At 38.2% G+C, this 13,973-nt stretch overlaps 2 protein-coding genes across 2 annotated transcripts; both read left to right on the top strand.

The window, feature by feature from the left end:
* Positions 1-1,598: 1,598 nt before the first annotated feature.
* LOC126629489 (flocculation protein FLO11-like) lies at positions 1,599-4,838 on the top strand. The gene is made up of 9 exons (XM_050299538.1): positions 1,599-1,831; positions 2,010-2,132; positions 2,249-2,440; positions 2,535-2,798; positions 2,901-2,935; positions 3,019-3,114; positions 3,232-3,376; positions 3,487-4,127; positions 4,252-4,838. Exons 1-9 carry the CDS (start codon positions 1,792-1,794, stop codon positions 4,705-4,707), a joined length of 1,992 nt encoding a protein of 663 aa, XP_050155495.1. The 5' UTR covers positions 1,599-1,791; the 3' UTR covers positions 4,708-4,838.
* Positions 4,839-5,078: 240 nt separating this feature from the next.
* LOC126629498 (40S ribosomal protein S23) lies at positions 5,079-6,858 on the top strand. The gene is made up of 4 exons (XM_050299559.1): positions 5,079-5,245; positions 5,988-6,143; positions 6,251-6,377; positions 6,497-6,858. Exons 1-4 carry the CDS (start codon positions 5,241-5,243, stop codon positions 6,635-6,637), a joined length of 429 nt encoding a protein of 142 aa, XP_050155516.1. The 5' UTR covers positions 5,079-5,240; the 3' UTR covers positions 6,638-6,858.
* Positions 6,859-13,973: the final 7,115 nt, after the last annotated feature.

Genomic DNA, 13,973 nt, shown 5'->3' with positions numbered 1-13,973 from the left:
ATCGGAGTCTAGGGGCTGTTTTAAAGTCGGCCGGAGCTCTAGAAGCTCCGGCGTTCGTCTCCGACTTGCACAGTTCCGAAATTTCGCGATAATATCTATAATATCACGATATTATCGATAATATCGCGATATTTTGACGAAAACCCCTTGGATACCTATTAAAATATCGGTCCGGTGAAAAACCGATAATATCGGTGATATATCGCCGATATTATCGGCATTTTGTTCCTTGGTTATGATGCACGTGTGTTGTGCCCCAGAATTTAGCAAGTATGATCACAACTTAGTTGGCCTATGCGAAAAACAAAATAAAAAAAAAGCTTAGAGGACGTTAAGGGTCATGCATATAGTGTATTATGTGTAGATGGTGCGTATTCACATCTCCGATACTCTTTGCATTAACATAATTTACTACTTTTTCCTTTGATTCAGAGATAGGCCTTGTAAATACGAAAAAAGCTAACGAGTTCGTGAAACAATTTCCTTTGATTCAGTTGGGTTCTTTCGCCCATTCAAACTGCAATTTTTTCAAATCCTTGAAATATTTGAACCCAATCAAATATGATACCAAATTCAAATGAATGAATCTTCGATTCTTCATATCAAGTTTAGGGTCATTTTTCTGATTTCAAAAAGAGAGTTGTGAGCTATGAATTTTTGGATTGAGCCAAGATCTGTAAGCATAACATGTGCATGTCCCGTGCATGTCATGTACATACAGTGTATGAACGAGCTTAATATGAAGAGAGCGAACGAGTACGCGAAATAATTTCATCCATATCCTTCGCTTTTCATTCTTTCCACGTTGATTTCTCTCTTTTCCTTCAAATTTATCTCTTCTCCATAAGGCAATTGGCCTTTAATATGTTTTTTCATTTAATTGCAGCAAAAGCCAAACCCTATTTTAGTGCTTGTAAATTTGGATCGAGAGAGGGAGCAAAAGGAGGGAGAAGACAGAAGAAATGAAAACCCACATATAAATAAGAGAAATGATAAAAAAATAAAAAATAAAAAATGAAGGATTTGGGTCTCCTTCAAGAAATACCAAACCAATCACTTCAACTCCATAAATCCATCAATCAAAAAGCAAAATTAAGCAAACTTAGTTCACAAAACCTACGAATGAAAAGATAAAAATTGAAGAAGATGAATGGGTTAGAGAGAGATCTCTTAAGTGATATTTTTAAAGCGCTAATAAAAGCAAATTTTTAATATGTTGCATTATTTTTGGGGCCTTTTAATTTTGGAGTCTTGTGCGATTGCAACTTTCGTTCTCCCTCAACGCCCCTCTACCCAAAGAAGCATCCGTGAGAGTTCAGACTCGAGAAGATCAAAATCATGTTTCGATTCGACCATAGGTAAGTGAATTTGCATATCTAGAGAACATTTTCTGATTGTTCAAAGGCATACATATTCATGATCCAACAACAAATAAAATAAACATCATCATGGAGGAAATGAAAGAAAATAAATTCCCTTTTTTGTTTTTTTGGTGGTAAATTGAATAAATCGTTGACCGCAGCTTTCCGTTGACAAATGGTTTGACTGTATATTCAGAGTCGCAATATTGCATGCATATCAAACGGATGATTTTTTACCCAAAAATATGTACAAAATAGGCGTTTCTTTCAGTTTCGGTATCCCCAATAATCGCCGTTGATTGATTCTCAACACAAAAATTTGATTTTTCTTACTTTGAATTGTCCCTCTTCTCTTCACTTCTCTTTCTCCCTCGTCAATCGTCATCCAGTAATATTAATCTTCACTCCAAGAAGCTCCAGAACAACAGCGATGTCCTCCAATGGCGATTTTCAACAACTTGGCTTCCCAGGTCCTCTCTCTCTTCAAGAAACTCATTTCTTTTTCTTTTTCTTTAAATTCTGTTTCTTTTTTTTTTCCTGCATTTTCCCAGAAACCAATCATCCCAATTCTGCGAAATGAAACATGAATTCCGTAAAAAGGTGACAACTTTGGTACTAAAGCACAATTCTGATTTGTACCCAATTCAGATAACAGGGAGAAGCTTGATGGGTCTGGACTGTTTAAGACTGGGAGTCCACAGGACACCAAGAATCCCAAGTTTAATGTCCGAAAGAGTTTGGCTTGGGACAGTGCCTTCTTCACAAGTCCAGGTTTCTTTTTCAGATATATATAGATATATATAATATTTTCTATATAAAAAGGTCTTTATTTCTTTGATATTTCTTGCTCACTCTGCAGAAAGTTTACATTTTGTGCATATTTTTAGGAGTTTTGGAGCCTGAGGAGCTGCTTCAGACTATGAATTCTCAAACTACAGGAAACGCCGTTAACTTCTTGGGGTATGAGGAAGCAATGCTATTGCCTTCGGAGTCTTTGGAACCCGAAAGAACACGAAGAATTAACCGGTGTAGCTTTCGAAAAAGTTTAGCTTGGGATAATGCCTTTTTCACTTCTGCAGGTATGTCTTTCCTGTCTGAAAAAATCACTATTACATGTGCTTGTTATAAACATTCTCTCACTCATAGGTTTCGGGTTTGGTTTCTTGTGATCAGGGGTTTTGGATCCTGAGGAGTTGTGTATAGTTAACAGAGGATTCAAGAAATCTGAAAAGCATCAGCTTCCCAGGATTCGAGAAGTTTTGAGGTCTGCTGAGTCAATGTCTACAGTTGATAGTGGATGGTCCTCTTTGATGGCAAGCCTTGAGTTTGAACTTTTCGAAGAAAACAGATCATCTGCGCAGAAACCGACTAGTTTATCGGGTCACACAACTTCAAGTCTCAAATCAAAAAGAGGAAAAGGCCTGCAAAGTGTCCGCCGTAAGTACACTGATTTTGCTAGTAACAAATTAATCAACTCCACCCTTGACTTATATCATGTGCTTTGTGTAAACGTATCCTTCTTTTGCTTATACATTTCAGCTTCCAAGAATCCTGATGCTTGTCCTCGGATGAGGGTAAGTTTCTTTCGTTGTATTTTTGGTGAGTAATCATGTTTCCGAGGCTGTTTCAGGATGAATATGTCTGTTTTGGAATTCAGATGAGAGCTAGTATGCCAACATCAGAAAGGCAAAGTCTAAATGCGCGTGGAACGGAGAAGATTTTAAAGGAGGATTCTGCTTTCTCACAAAAACAGGTATGTCGTAATTAAGTAGAATGAGCTATTTTTTACTTATATTGTTTATGCGTAAATGTGTCTGATTTTGGTGCATTCTGTACTCATATTTTTATCTAACTGAGTACTGAAATGAAGCTTACCGCTGGAAAATTGAACTCATCAACATCTCGCAAACCGCCAAAGATATCTAGCCGGGTTAACCAATCTTATACACCTGCAGCGAAAAGGGCTTGTTCCGGTGGAAATAATGAAAAAATGGGAACTGCAAAGGCTGCACCTGGTAAGATGGAAGATGACCTAAAATATTAACCACACTATACATAGTGTTTCATTTTCTTTCTGTAATTATGAAGTGCAACTCAAACTAAAGCTGATATGATTTGCTTGCAGGACAATCTATGAATGTGTCAAAAAAACCTTGCTTAAGCGCATCATGCAGCATCACCAATAGTCTTACACCGCCCCCAAAGACATCTCCATTATGTTCTCCCACTACCACACATGAGTCTCGGGTTTACAGTTCTCCCTTATTCGGTAAATCTCCATTGTATTCGAGGAGCAAAATTGATTCCTCACTTGTCAATTCAGCCTCCCGTGGTTTTACGATGGGAACTCCTTCGAAATCCACAAAGAAAAACAAAGGTGAACTCGAAACTTCTTGGCAGCCTTCTACTCTATTGTGCACGCCAAAGTCTTCCCCTTATACATCACCTGCTAGTTCCTTTGATGGCTGGTCCTCAGCATCATCATCAGCATCTGCGAATCAAAGATGGAAGAAGTCTGAGGTCGGCATGAATACTTTCATCAGCGGACAGGCTTCTTTTGAGAGTGATATCTCTCAGGAATCAATTCTGGAGAGCCATTCACAGGATCAACCCAGCATTGGACATGGAAATCAAGCAGAAATGCTCTTGAATCCACGCGATGGAAATATGTCAACAGGAAGTACCCCTATTCCTAGCAGTGTTTCTAAACATATCAAGCCCTCATGTCTCCGAGCACCATCACCAAAGATTGGCTTTTTTGACGAGGTTAGTTCACTTCATATGGATTCTTCATTATTCTTGTACTAAACAAATGATTTCATGTCTCAAATTCGCTATATGCTGTGGAGCAAAAACTCATTAAGTTGTACAACATCTCTTCAATCGACAGGAGAGTTCACTGGTGAGATCAAGTGGAAGTATGCAGTTTCATTCCGGTATACAAAACAGCATAGTGTCTAGAAGTCGAGCAGGTAACGGAAACACTAACAGAAATGGATCTGAAAATCAAAATGGCAACCTTCAATCTCCTAGATTATCAGACAGGACGAGGAACGGGAAGCTTGCATTGCGGAAAACTGGCTCTCCCTGGCCTACTTTCAGCATCAGTCCTCGGAGTCCAGCGCACATTGAAGTTCAAAATGCTGCAGAAGTTGAGAGTGATGCCGCAGAAAGCAAGAATATGGGGAAGGCCCTCAAGAGGGTGGGCAACCAAGCAACCAAAGAGAATGAGGAGCCCAACATGCACTGTCCTGCAGGAAATAACAAGGAAAATAATGCATATTACTTGAAAGAACAAATGGATTGTTTGGCTAATAATGTTGCTGCCATTGATCTTGGATCGTAATGTTGTGTAGTGAAATGAGATGAAGGCAGACAAGAGTGCTTGTCATGCCTAATAATTGGGGATCTATAAAATTTGGAGAACGACAATTCTATTATGACTTGAGTAAAAAAATATCATATCAGTTTTGTTTTCGTACGATTTATTCAATTTGATACTTAAAAATAAAAAGTTATGCTTAAAAAATAATATGTGAAAATCACCCCGTCACTAAAAATTAGGTATTACAAATTTTTGATGAGATGAGAAAGTTATGCTACTGAAAAGTTAGTCATAAGAGAATTACAAATTTTTGATGAGATGAGAAAGTTATGCTACTGAAAAGTTAGTCATAAGAGAATTATAACCCCATAATTATAGTACGACACCGTTTCGACCACCTAAAGAAGCCAGTACAGAGCTAACCCTATATAAAATCTCTCATCTCTGAATTGAGAAAGCGGAGTTTAGGGTTTTTCAGCAGCCGGCATTTTCCCCTCCGCCTCACACCTCGCGGTACCTTCGTTGTAGTCCAGAGCCCTCTTCTCTCAGCCGCCATGGGGTACCTAATTCTCTTTCCCCTCTCTCTCTCTCGCTCTAAAATCTCGTTGTTTTGCTTTGATAAAGCGTACTGGCTCGGATCTGGTGTATTGGTTTTTCCCAAGCTTTCTGTGCAGCCAAACTGACAATTTTCGTGATAAAAATCATAACTTTAAAGCATTTCGATTAGGGTTCATGTTTTCGCAATGTATTTATGTGTGGTTAATTTTCTGTTTGCAAAATTTTCTGTGTTGGTTTGCCTTGAAAGCGTTTGAAGCAAAAGCGAATTAGTGAATGGTTTTTTTTTTAATTATGTTCGGGTCGAATGGGGTAAATCAAGGTTGACAAAGCTTAATTTGTTTTTTGATTGGGGACAGTGAGATTAGGATATGTAGGATTCGTAGTATGAATGATTGGGAATGAGTAGCGTATGCTCTAGGAGTGAATTGAATCATACGTAGGTATTGATGTTAAATTGTACCATGGGGCGTCTAATGGTTTGTTGGTAATCATACTCGAACTCTTTTGTTGAATGCAATGAAGCGTGAGCGGTTGCCTTTAATTTTTTTTTTTTTGCTTGACTAATGCTTGCATGATTGTTTTGAAATTAACGGTGGTGGATTTATGCTTCTGTATCCTTGAGATGGGATTGCATTTTCTGGCCCTTGTAAACTGGTTTTAAGATTGGATTGCATTTTCTGGCTCTTGAATACTGGTTTTAAGTGAGATTATTTTGAAATTAAGAGATTGTGTGTATTTTGCAGGAAAACACGTGGAATGGGAGCTGCTCGTAAGCTCAAGACCCACCGCAGGAATCAGAGGTGGGCTGACAAGTCGTACAAGAAGTCCCACCTTGGGAATGAATGGAAAAAGCCATTTTCTGGTTCATCTCATGCCAAAGGCATTGTCCTAGAAAAGATGTACGATCTCTATCTCTCTCCCTCTTTTCCCTGAACATTGTATTTTGTTTTTTATGCTGCGTTTAGGTTTAAATCGAGTTGTCACACATCGTGGATTGTTAATGCAGTGGTATTGAGGCTAAGCAGCCTAACTCTGCTATTAGAAAATGTGCTCGTGTTCAGCTGATCAAAAATGGAAAGAAGATTGCTGCTTTTGTACCCAACGATGGTTGCTTAAACTACATCGAGGAAAATGTACGTGATTGTGGTCTTGATCTGCAAAGAGTTTTAATTCTTGTATAACGGTCCTGGAATGCTTGTTATCATCTCTGTTTTCTTAACTTAGTGATATGTACGTGATTGGGTTTGCGCAGGATGAGGTATTGATTGCTGGATTCGGACGGAAGGGGCACGCTGTGGGAGATATTCCCGGAGTCAGGTTCAAGGTTGTGAAGGTGTCTGGTGTCTCTTTGTTGGCCCTCTTCAAGGAGAAGAAGGAAAAGCCAAGGTCTTAAGCTTATCGAGGGAGCTCGTCTATGCCTCAAGTCTCTGTCGTGGTAGCGTTGTTTCCCATTTAGATGATAGTTGTAACAACTTTTCAGTTTCTTTTGGTGAGAATCAGTTTCTGTTATTCAAATCTGGATGTGTCCAACTGAAACAAAATTTTGGAAATGTAGGACTATCAAAAGTTGATTTGGTTTTAATTTAGTAAAAATTTATGAAAAGAGCTTGAAAACTTTGAGTTTTAACGATAATGACAAAATAAAGGGTAAAATAAATAGTATCATGATTGATTTTTTTGTGTAAAAATATGGTTTTTCGTTAAAGTGAACAGCACTGAGAGCTTTCCGTTAAAGTTCCCTTTAATGGTTTGTGATCACAATGTCTGCATGATAGGATGATTTGATCACAGAATATCAAAATTAGCATAGCAGCATATCGGTTTAAACCACGTTTAGCAACCGAAAACCGAAAAGAAACGTCAATTTCCAACATCTATTCCAATTAAGCTCTATATTGGCCAGTGATGGATTCCCTAGACATTGATTTCTTTTCAAGTTTGGAACCTTCGCATGGCTGTGATCGTGAAGAACTATATTCAACTTGATATTAGTTGCAACGTTTGTTTCACGAAACCAAACAAGAGGTCTGATCCAATACCAAAATCGACATATCTCAATGTCTGAGAACCAGTTCGGTATCATATAAATATTTCTCTCACATTGTGTTTATAAGGTTTGTATTTTTCGGATCAGTGTATCTAACTACTAAAACTTTTGGTTTATTCTTATATTGGATTTTTATCACAAATGGTTCTCTATACATCAGGAATGTTTTCACCAAAACAATACGAATCTGATAACCCTTGTATGAAGTTGAAGTAGATTCAGATAGAATTTATATAGGAATCATCATACATGAATATCCTAAAAATTCTTCGTTTACTCTTGCCTACCTCAGTAAATGACATGTTTGCCCTTTTTACTTTTTCAGTCGTGGATTTGTTCTTTATGTCCTTACATCCCACATCGGAGAGGTAATAATTTTACTTGGCTTTATAAACCTTTGCAGAAAGGCTGCCAGTGATGCCACCGGACGAAGCGATCGGGCCACAATTCCGAGAATGGAACGAGGCCCAGGAAAGTCCCCGGGCCCATGATCTGCAGAGATGCAGCCCTGGAAACAGGTAGCCTCCGAGTGCTTGGAGTCTTATCGACTTGTTCGATGGGCTGAGACACGCGTGGAGCTTTATAGGCTTCATGCCCGGATATCCTTGGCCGATGGTATAGTTATTCGCTTGGTCATTTGCTGGACCTAACCGAACGGGGCTTACGTTCTAGTGGCATCAATTTTTTTTTCTTGGCACTCGTCGATGGGGCATATGACTTGTCCTATAATGGACTTTAAAATCTCATTAACGAGTGTATTATACATCTATGAATTTATTTTTCGAACCCGTCTATTGATGGGTACGATCATCCTGTGATTAAATCGAGGATAACCATAGTCCGACATTTTTGCTTGTGTTCAAAACATCTTATGATATTTTGAATGATGCATTTTAATATTCATACGAATTAGATCTACTTTTTTCTTTTATTGGAACCTTATTTCATCGAGTTGTCAGGACCCCTAATGCTTGAAACAAAATGAACAACTTCACAAGTTAGATGAGAATTGTGTATATCATATATGAATTACTGTATAATTTGCACTCGGTTAGGAACCATGGATAGATTACCGCAATGTTATTTAAGTTTTCAAAGGGTTTATTCACTAATTTTTCTTTTGGGTTATTTTGGATTTGAATGTTACTTTGGATCTGGACTTTGCATTGGATGTTTTGGAGATGTTAATTTGGATTTGGATAATAATATTAATATGTGCTGTTAGGCACAATCTGTGCTTTTTATACTCCCCTAATATGTGCTGCAGTGCTGATGTGCATTGTAGTGCAGTGGCTGCAGCCTTATTTTTTTAAAAATGATGTATTTTATATAAGAAAGAAAAAAAGAGTTGGATCATTGGTCCGTCCGGAACCGCCCGTTCAAATGGGCTGGGTAAAGTTCAGTTCCAAAACTAAAAATCTCTGTACCTAACCCAACCCGTCCCGTTATAGATTAAAACGGGTAGGATCAGAGATTCCTTCAAAATTGGGCCCAACCTAGCCCGTGCCCATCCGATTCTCCTCCGATCCTTCTCTTCTTTTTGTCTCTCCGGTTCTCCTTCTTTCCTCCTCTGTCCTTTTTCTCCTTCTCATGCAACCCCTCTTTGGATCTTTTTGCCCAATTTAAGTTTGAAGATAAAAAAAAATTCAATCTCATACTAAACAAGTTTTTGAATCTTAAAGAAAATTATTTTCAAATGATGTTCTTAAGAAATGTTTTGAAAAATAATACAATTTTTTAATAAAATACCAAACAAGCTCTAAATTTTATGACCTACAAATCTATACCAAGCATTGAAGTTGGTCTAAAAGACTGAAACCAAAATATGATATTAGAGGGGGAGATGACCACTAGAATGTTACAACTTCCAATATAATAATCCGTTTTGAGAAAAGGCCATGTTTTTTTTCTTCTGAAATGTCTAAAATGATAAAGGGAGTCACAACATTCATCACCAATTCAATGAGTTTTGTAACAACTTTTTCGTTATGATATTGTACTTTACATTGTTAATAGTATAGGTTGGTACCTTTGTAATCCCGTATAAATATTGTTTTACCTAGGAAAACATGGTATCAGAGTTCTTCACCTTAGGTTCGATTTTCGTCTTGTTCGTGCTTTTTGTCATGACATCCATCCCTTCCTCTTCCTCTTCATGGAGAAAGTGATGGATGCCATGACAAAAAGCACGAAGAACACCACGACTAGGCTAAAGAAGTCTGACAATATTTATAAAGGGATTACAAAGATAACGGTTCTATACTAATTAGGAAGTAACAAATAATTATCATAACGGAAAGCTGTTACAAATTTCATTGAATAGGTTTAAATCAAGTGTAAACATTTTTATTGTTTTTTAAAAGATGTGTTACTTTTAACCTTACATACAAGGGAAAAAAAAAACCAAACATTTCCAGACAATTCCTCCAACCAGCATTGCAATCTTTGTTTGGTTGAAACATATCATGCATGTTGAGATTTAAGTTCAACAAAGTGTGTATGTATTCATGAAAAAGAATTACAAGGGAGAGGTCTCATAAAAAGGAGACGAAGCAAGGAAGGAAAAACCTACCCAATAAACAAATGCAAACAGCTACAAAGTAGTAGCTAGAGAGAAAAAGGCTAGCCCTAGATACAACTCACAAGAAATCTCCTAGAAGACATAAACCCTAAAATTAAGGAATAAAAGGCTAGCCCTAGATACAACTCACAAGAAATCTCCTAGAAGACATAAACACTAAAATTAAGGAATAACACTTTAACACAAAGTGATGGCCACCCATCAGTTTCAATACTCCCCCTCAAGCTGGATCAAGGGGGTTGATTGATCCAAGCTTGCTCAGCAATCTTTGAAAATGAGTAGAGTCGAGAGCTTTTGTAAACAAGTCAGCAAGTTGATCATAACTTCGAGTGTACACGGTGTTGATGACTTTGGATTGGACTTGTGCTCGGATGTAATGGCAATCAACTTCAATGTGTTTTGTTCTTTCGTTGAATACCGGATTTGAAGCTATATGCATGGCAGCTTGGTTGTCACAAAACAAGGACATAGGTTCTTTGTTGACGCAGCCAAGATCCGTTAGGAGACTTTTTAACAAAATTAATTCACAAGTCGTGGCTGCCATGGCTCTATATTCAGCCTCAACACTTGATCTTGCAACCACGGTTTGTTTTTTACTCTTCCATGTCACAAGATTGCCACCAACAAAAGTACAAAAACCAGTGGTAGACTTCCGATCGAGGGCATTACCCACCCAGTCAGCATCAGTGTATGTCATGATATGATTTGAACCATGTTTGCATGAGTAAACCTCTGCCAATGGATCCCTTCAAGTATCTGAGTATCCTTTTGACACTCTCCCAGTGAATCATCGAGGGAAAGTGCATAAATTGACTAACAAAACTTACAGAATAAGCAATATCAGGTCTGGTGATAGTGAGGTAGATTAGTTTTCCTACCACGCATTGATAAACCTTAGGGTTTGGTAGTGGTTCACTGGGTGCATCTACTTGAAGTCTACTCACTAGAGGAATAGAAGGGGGCTTGCAATTCAACATGCCAACTTCATCCAATAGATCAAGAACATACCTCCTTTGATTTAAGAACAAACCCTTGGAGGAAGTAGCCATTTCAATGCCAAGAAAGTACTTTAAGATTCCCAAATCTTTAATGGCAAATTGTTGATGAAGAGAGGATTTGAGGGCATTGATTTCTTCTATGTTATCACCTATTATAATAAGATCATCAACATATATAAGAACAACTAGTTTGCCACTTATACCAGTGCGAACAAATAATGAGGAATCGACATGGCTCCTTGTGAATCCTACAGCTTCAAGGACTGAACTTAACTTCGAGTACCAGGCTCGGGGAGATTGCTTCAGTCCATATGCCTTATGGAGCTTGCAAACTTTGTTAGTTTCATGCTCTTGTGGATGTCCGGGAGGAAGCTTCATGTACACCTCATTTTCGAGGTCACCATGAAGAAATGCATTCTTCACATCCATTTGAAATAGAGACCAATCGAGATTGACTGCCACAGATAACAACACTCGTACAATACTCATTTTGGCTACGGGAGCAAATGTCTCATTGTAGTTAATGTCATAAGTTTGAGTAAAGCCACGAGCTACTAAACGAGCCTTATATCGTTCAATATTGCCATTTAAATGAAACTTGGTCTTGTATATCCACCAACTCCCTACTGCCCCTTTTCCTTTTGGAAGATCAACCACACTCCATGTTTGGTTGTTGTTCAGTGCTTGAAGCTCTTCTTTCATAGCTTTCTGCCATACTGGAATGTGAGCAGAAAATTTCTTGGTTCCCATTAGTGGACAACTGATGTAGAAAAGCTGCATGGGATGGTGACAGTTTTTTATAGGTTAAGGCTTTGGAGATGGGATGTCTTGCCATGTACGTAACATACTCTTGCAGCCTTAGAGGAGGATGCTTGCCACGAGTAGGGTTTTTTCGTGGTGCCAAGATAGGTTGAGAAGTAGTGCCTCATCTTTCTTGATCAGGAGATGTTTCCTCATCATCATGTTGTTCTAAGTGGTGGTCGAGATAAACATTGAATTCATGTAGATTTGCTGGAGTGGGCAAAGGAAAAATTTCCAGTAGGTTCTCCCCCTAAGGTTCTTCACTGTTATTTTTGTGAAAGAAATGAGCATTCTCATCAAATCGAACATCCCTTGAGACACCAATCTTTCCATTAAGAGGATTGTAATATTTGTATCCTTTTTTAGTGCTCGACTATCCTATGAAGGCACTATTGACAGCTCTGGGATCAAGCTTGTCTCGATGTGCAGCTTGAATATGGACATAACATGTGCATCCAAAAGTTCTCAGGTGTGAGATGTCAATAGTTCTTCCCTTCCTTACTTCAACAGGTGATTTTGAATTCAATACACAGGTAGGTAACCTGTTGATGATGTAGGCTGCAGTGAGGAGAGCCTGAGACCAAAACCTTCTAGGAACATGCATTTGAAGCATAAGAGATTTGGATTTCTCTAATAAGTCACAGTTTTTTCTCTCGGCTACACCATTCTGTTGTGGTGTACCAACACAGCTAGTTTGATGTAAAATCCCATGATTGCTCAAATAATTAGACATATTGTTGGATGTATACTCAGTGCCATTATCCGACTGTAAAATGTTTAACTTAGAGGATAATTGGTTTAAGATTAATTGATGAAAGTCTTTGAAAGCATCAAAGAATTCACTTTTGAATTTCAAGAGGTAAATCCAAGTGCAACGAGAATAGTCATCAATAAAGGTGGCATAATATTTATATCCATCAAATGATTCTACACGAGAAGGACCCCAAATATCTGAATGAACAACCTCAAACAGTTTACTGGTTCTAGACTTGGAAGAAACAAAAGGAAGCCTAGTAGCTTTTGACATTTGACAGACTTCACATTCATGGGTGGCTTTACAAAATTTTGGAAATAGTTTGTTCATCACAGGTTCTGAGGGATGGGCCAATCGAAGGTGCCAAAGTTGGTACTCTTGAGGAAGACTTAGGTTGGCAAAAGGATGCTTAACAGGCTTAAGCTTCTTTGAAAGATAGTAGAGTCCATTCAATAGAAACCCTTCACCAATCTTCTTCTGGGTGACTCGATCCTGAAATACAACATTGTGAGGGGAGAATATGGCAAGGCAATTTAGTGTGTTTGTGCGTTTTTCTATGGACAAAAGCTGGAAAGGAAATGAATGCACATACAAGGCTGTTGACTCAATCTCATCACTTAAAAGTTTAAGTTTACCTTTTCCCATAATAGGTTCTCCTTTCCCATTTGCTATAGACATAGCAAGGCAATTTAGTGTGTTTGTGCGTTTTTCTATGGACAAAAGCTGGAAAGGAAATGAATGCACATACAAGGCTGTTGACTCAATCTCATCACTTAAAAGTTTAAGTTTACCTTTTCCCATAATAGGTTCTCCTTTCCCATTTGCTATAGACATAAGTGAAGACTCAGGCATATTTTGAAACTTATCTAAGCAAGAGGACTTATTTGTTATATGATCTGTGGCACCTGAGTCTATGATCCAACAATCATGCGTAATTTCATTGAGAGCAGTGGAGAGGGCAGAGATAATACTTGAAACATTGTCTTGGGTTGTGGTCTCATTCAAGAAGCCTGCAAATTTTCCAAGCATGGCAGTAGGATTCTTAGATATCACTTCATTTGCAGTGAAGTTTGGTAAACCACCAGTCAACGAGCTAGTTGAATGGAGAGCCTTTGGAAAAATTCCCTTGCCTTCTTTGATCATTCTTCCTTCTTGATCAAACTTTGGCTTTAACTCCAGATGTAGGATCCAGCATTTTTCCCTTATGTGCCTTTTCATGTTGTAGTAGGTACATTTCCAATCTGCTTTCTTTCCAGTAAATTTTTTTTTTCACCAGTGTGTTTATGATTGCTGGTAAAAACCTTTGCCTCAGAGTTGGACTTGGGTTCAATGTGCATGACTTTTCTTCGAGTTTCCTCCCGTTGGACAGCTTGACAAACACTATTAAACAAGGGCATATCTGCAGTCATCAGCAAGTGACTTCGAAGATCTTCATATTCTGCTCCAAGACTTGCTAGAAGTTGAAACACTTTGTCTTCATCGGCTCTTTTAAGGAGTGCAGTGAAATCTGTTGTATGTGGACGATACATGTCAAGTTCATTCCACATG

The sequence above is a fragment of the Malus sylvestris genome, chromosome 7 (genome assembly GCF_916048215.2).
Source record: "Malus sylvestris chromosome 7, drMalSylv7.2, whole genome shotgun sequence".
Taxonomy (NCBI): domain Eukaryota; kingdom Viridiplantae; phylum Streptophyta; class Magnoliopsida; order Rosales; family Rosaceae; genus Malus; species Malus sylvestris.
Note: the sequence above shows the minus strand (reverse complement) of the source record. Positions and strands in the feature narration are given on the sequence as shown.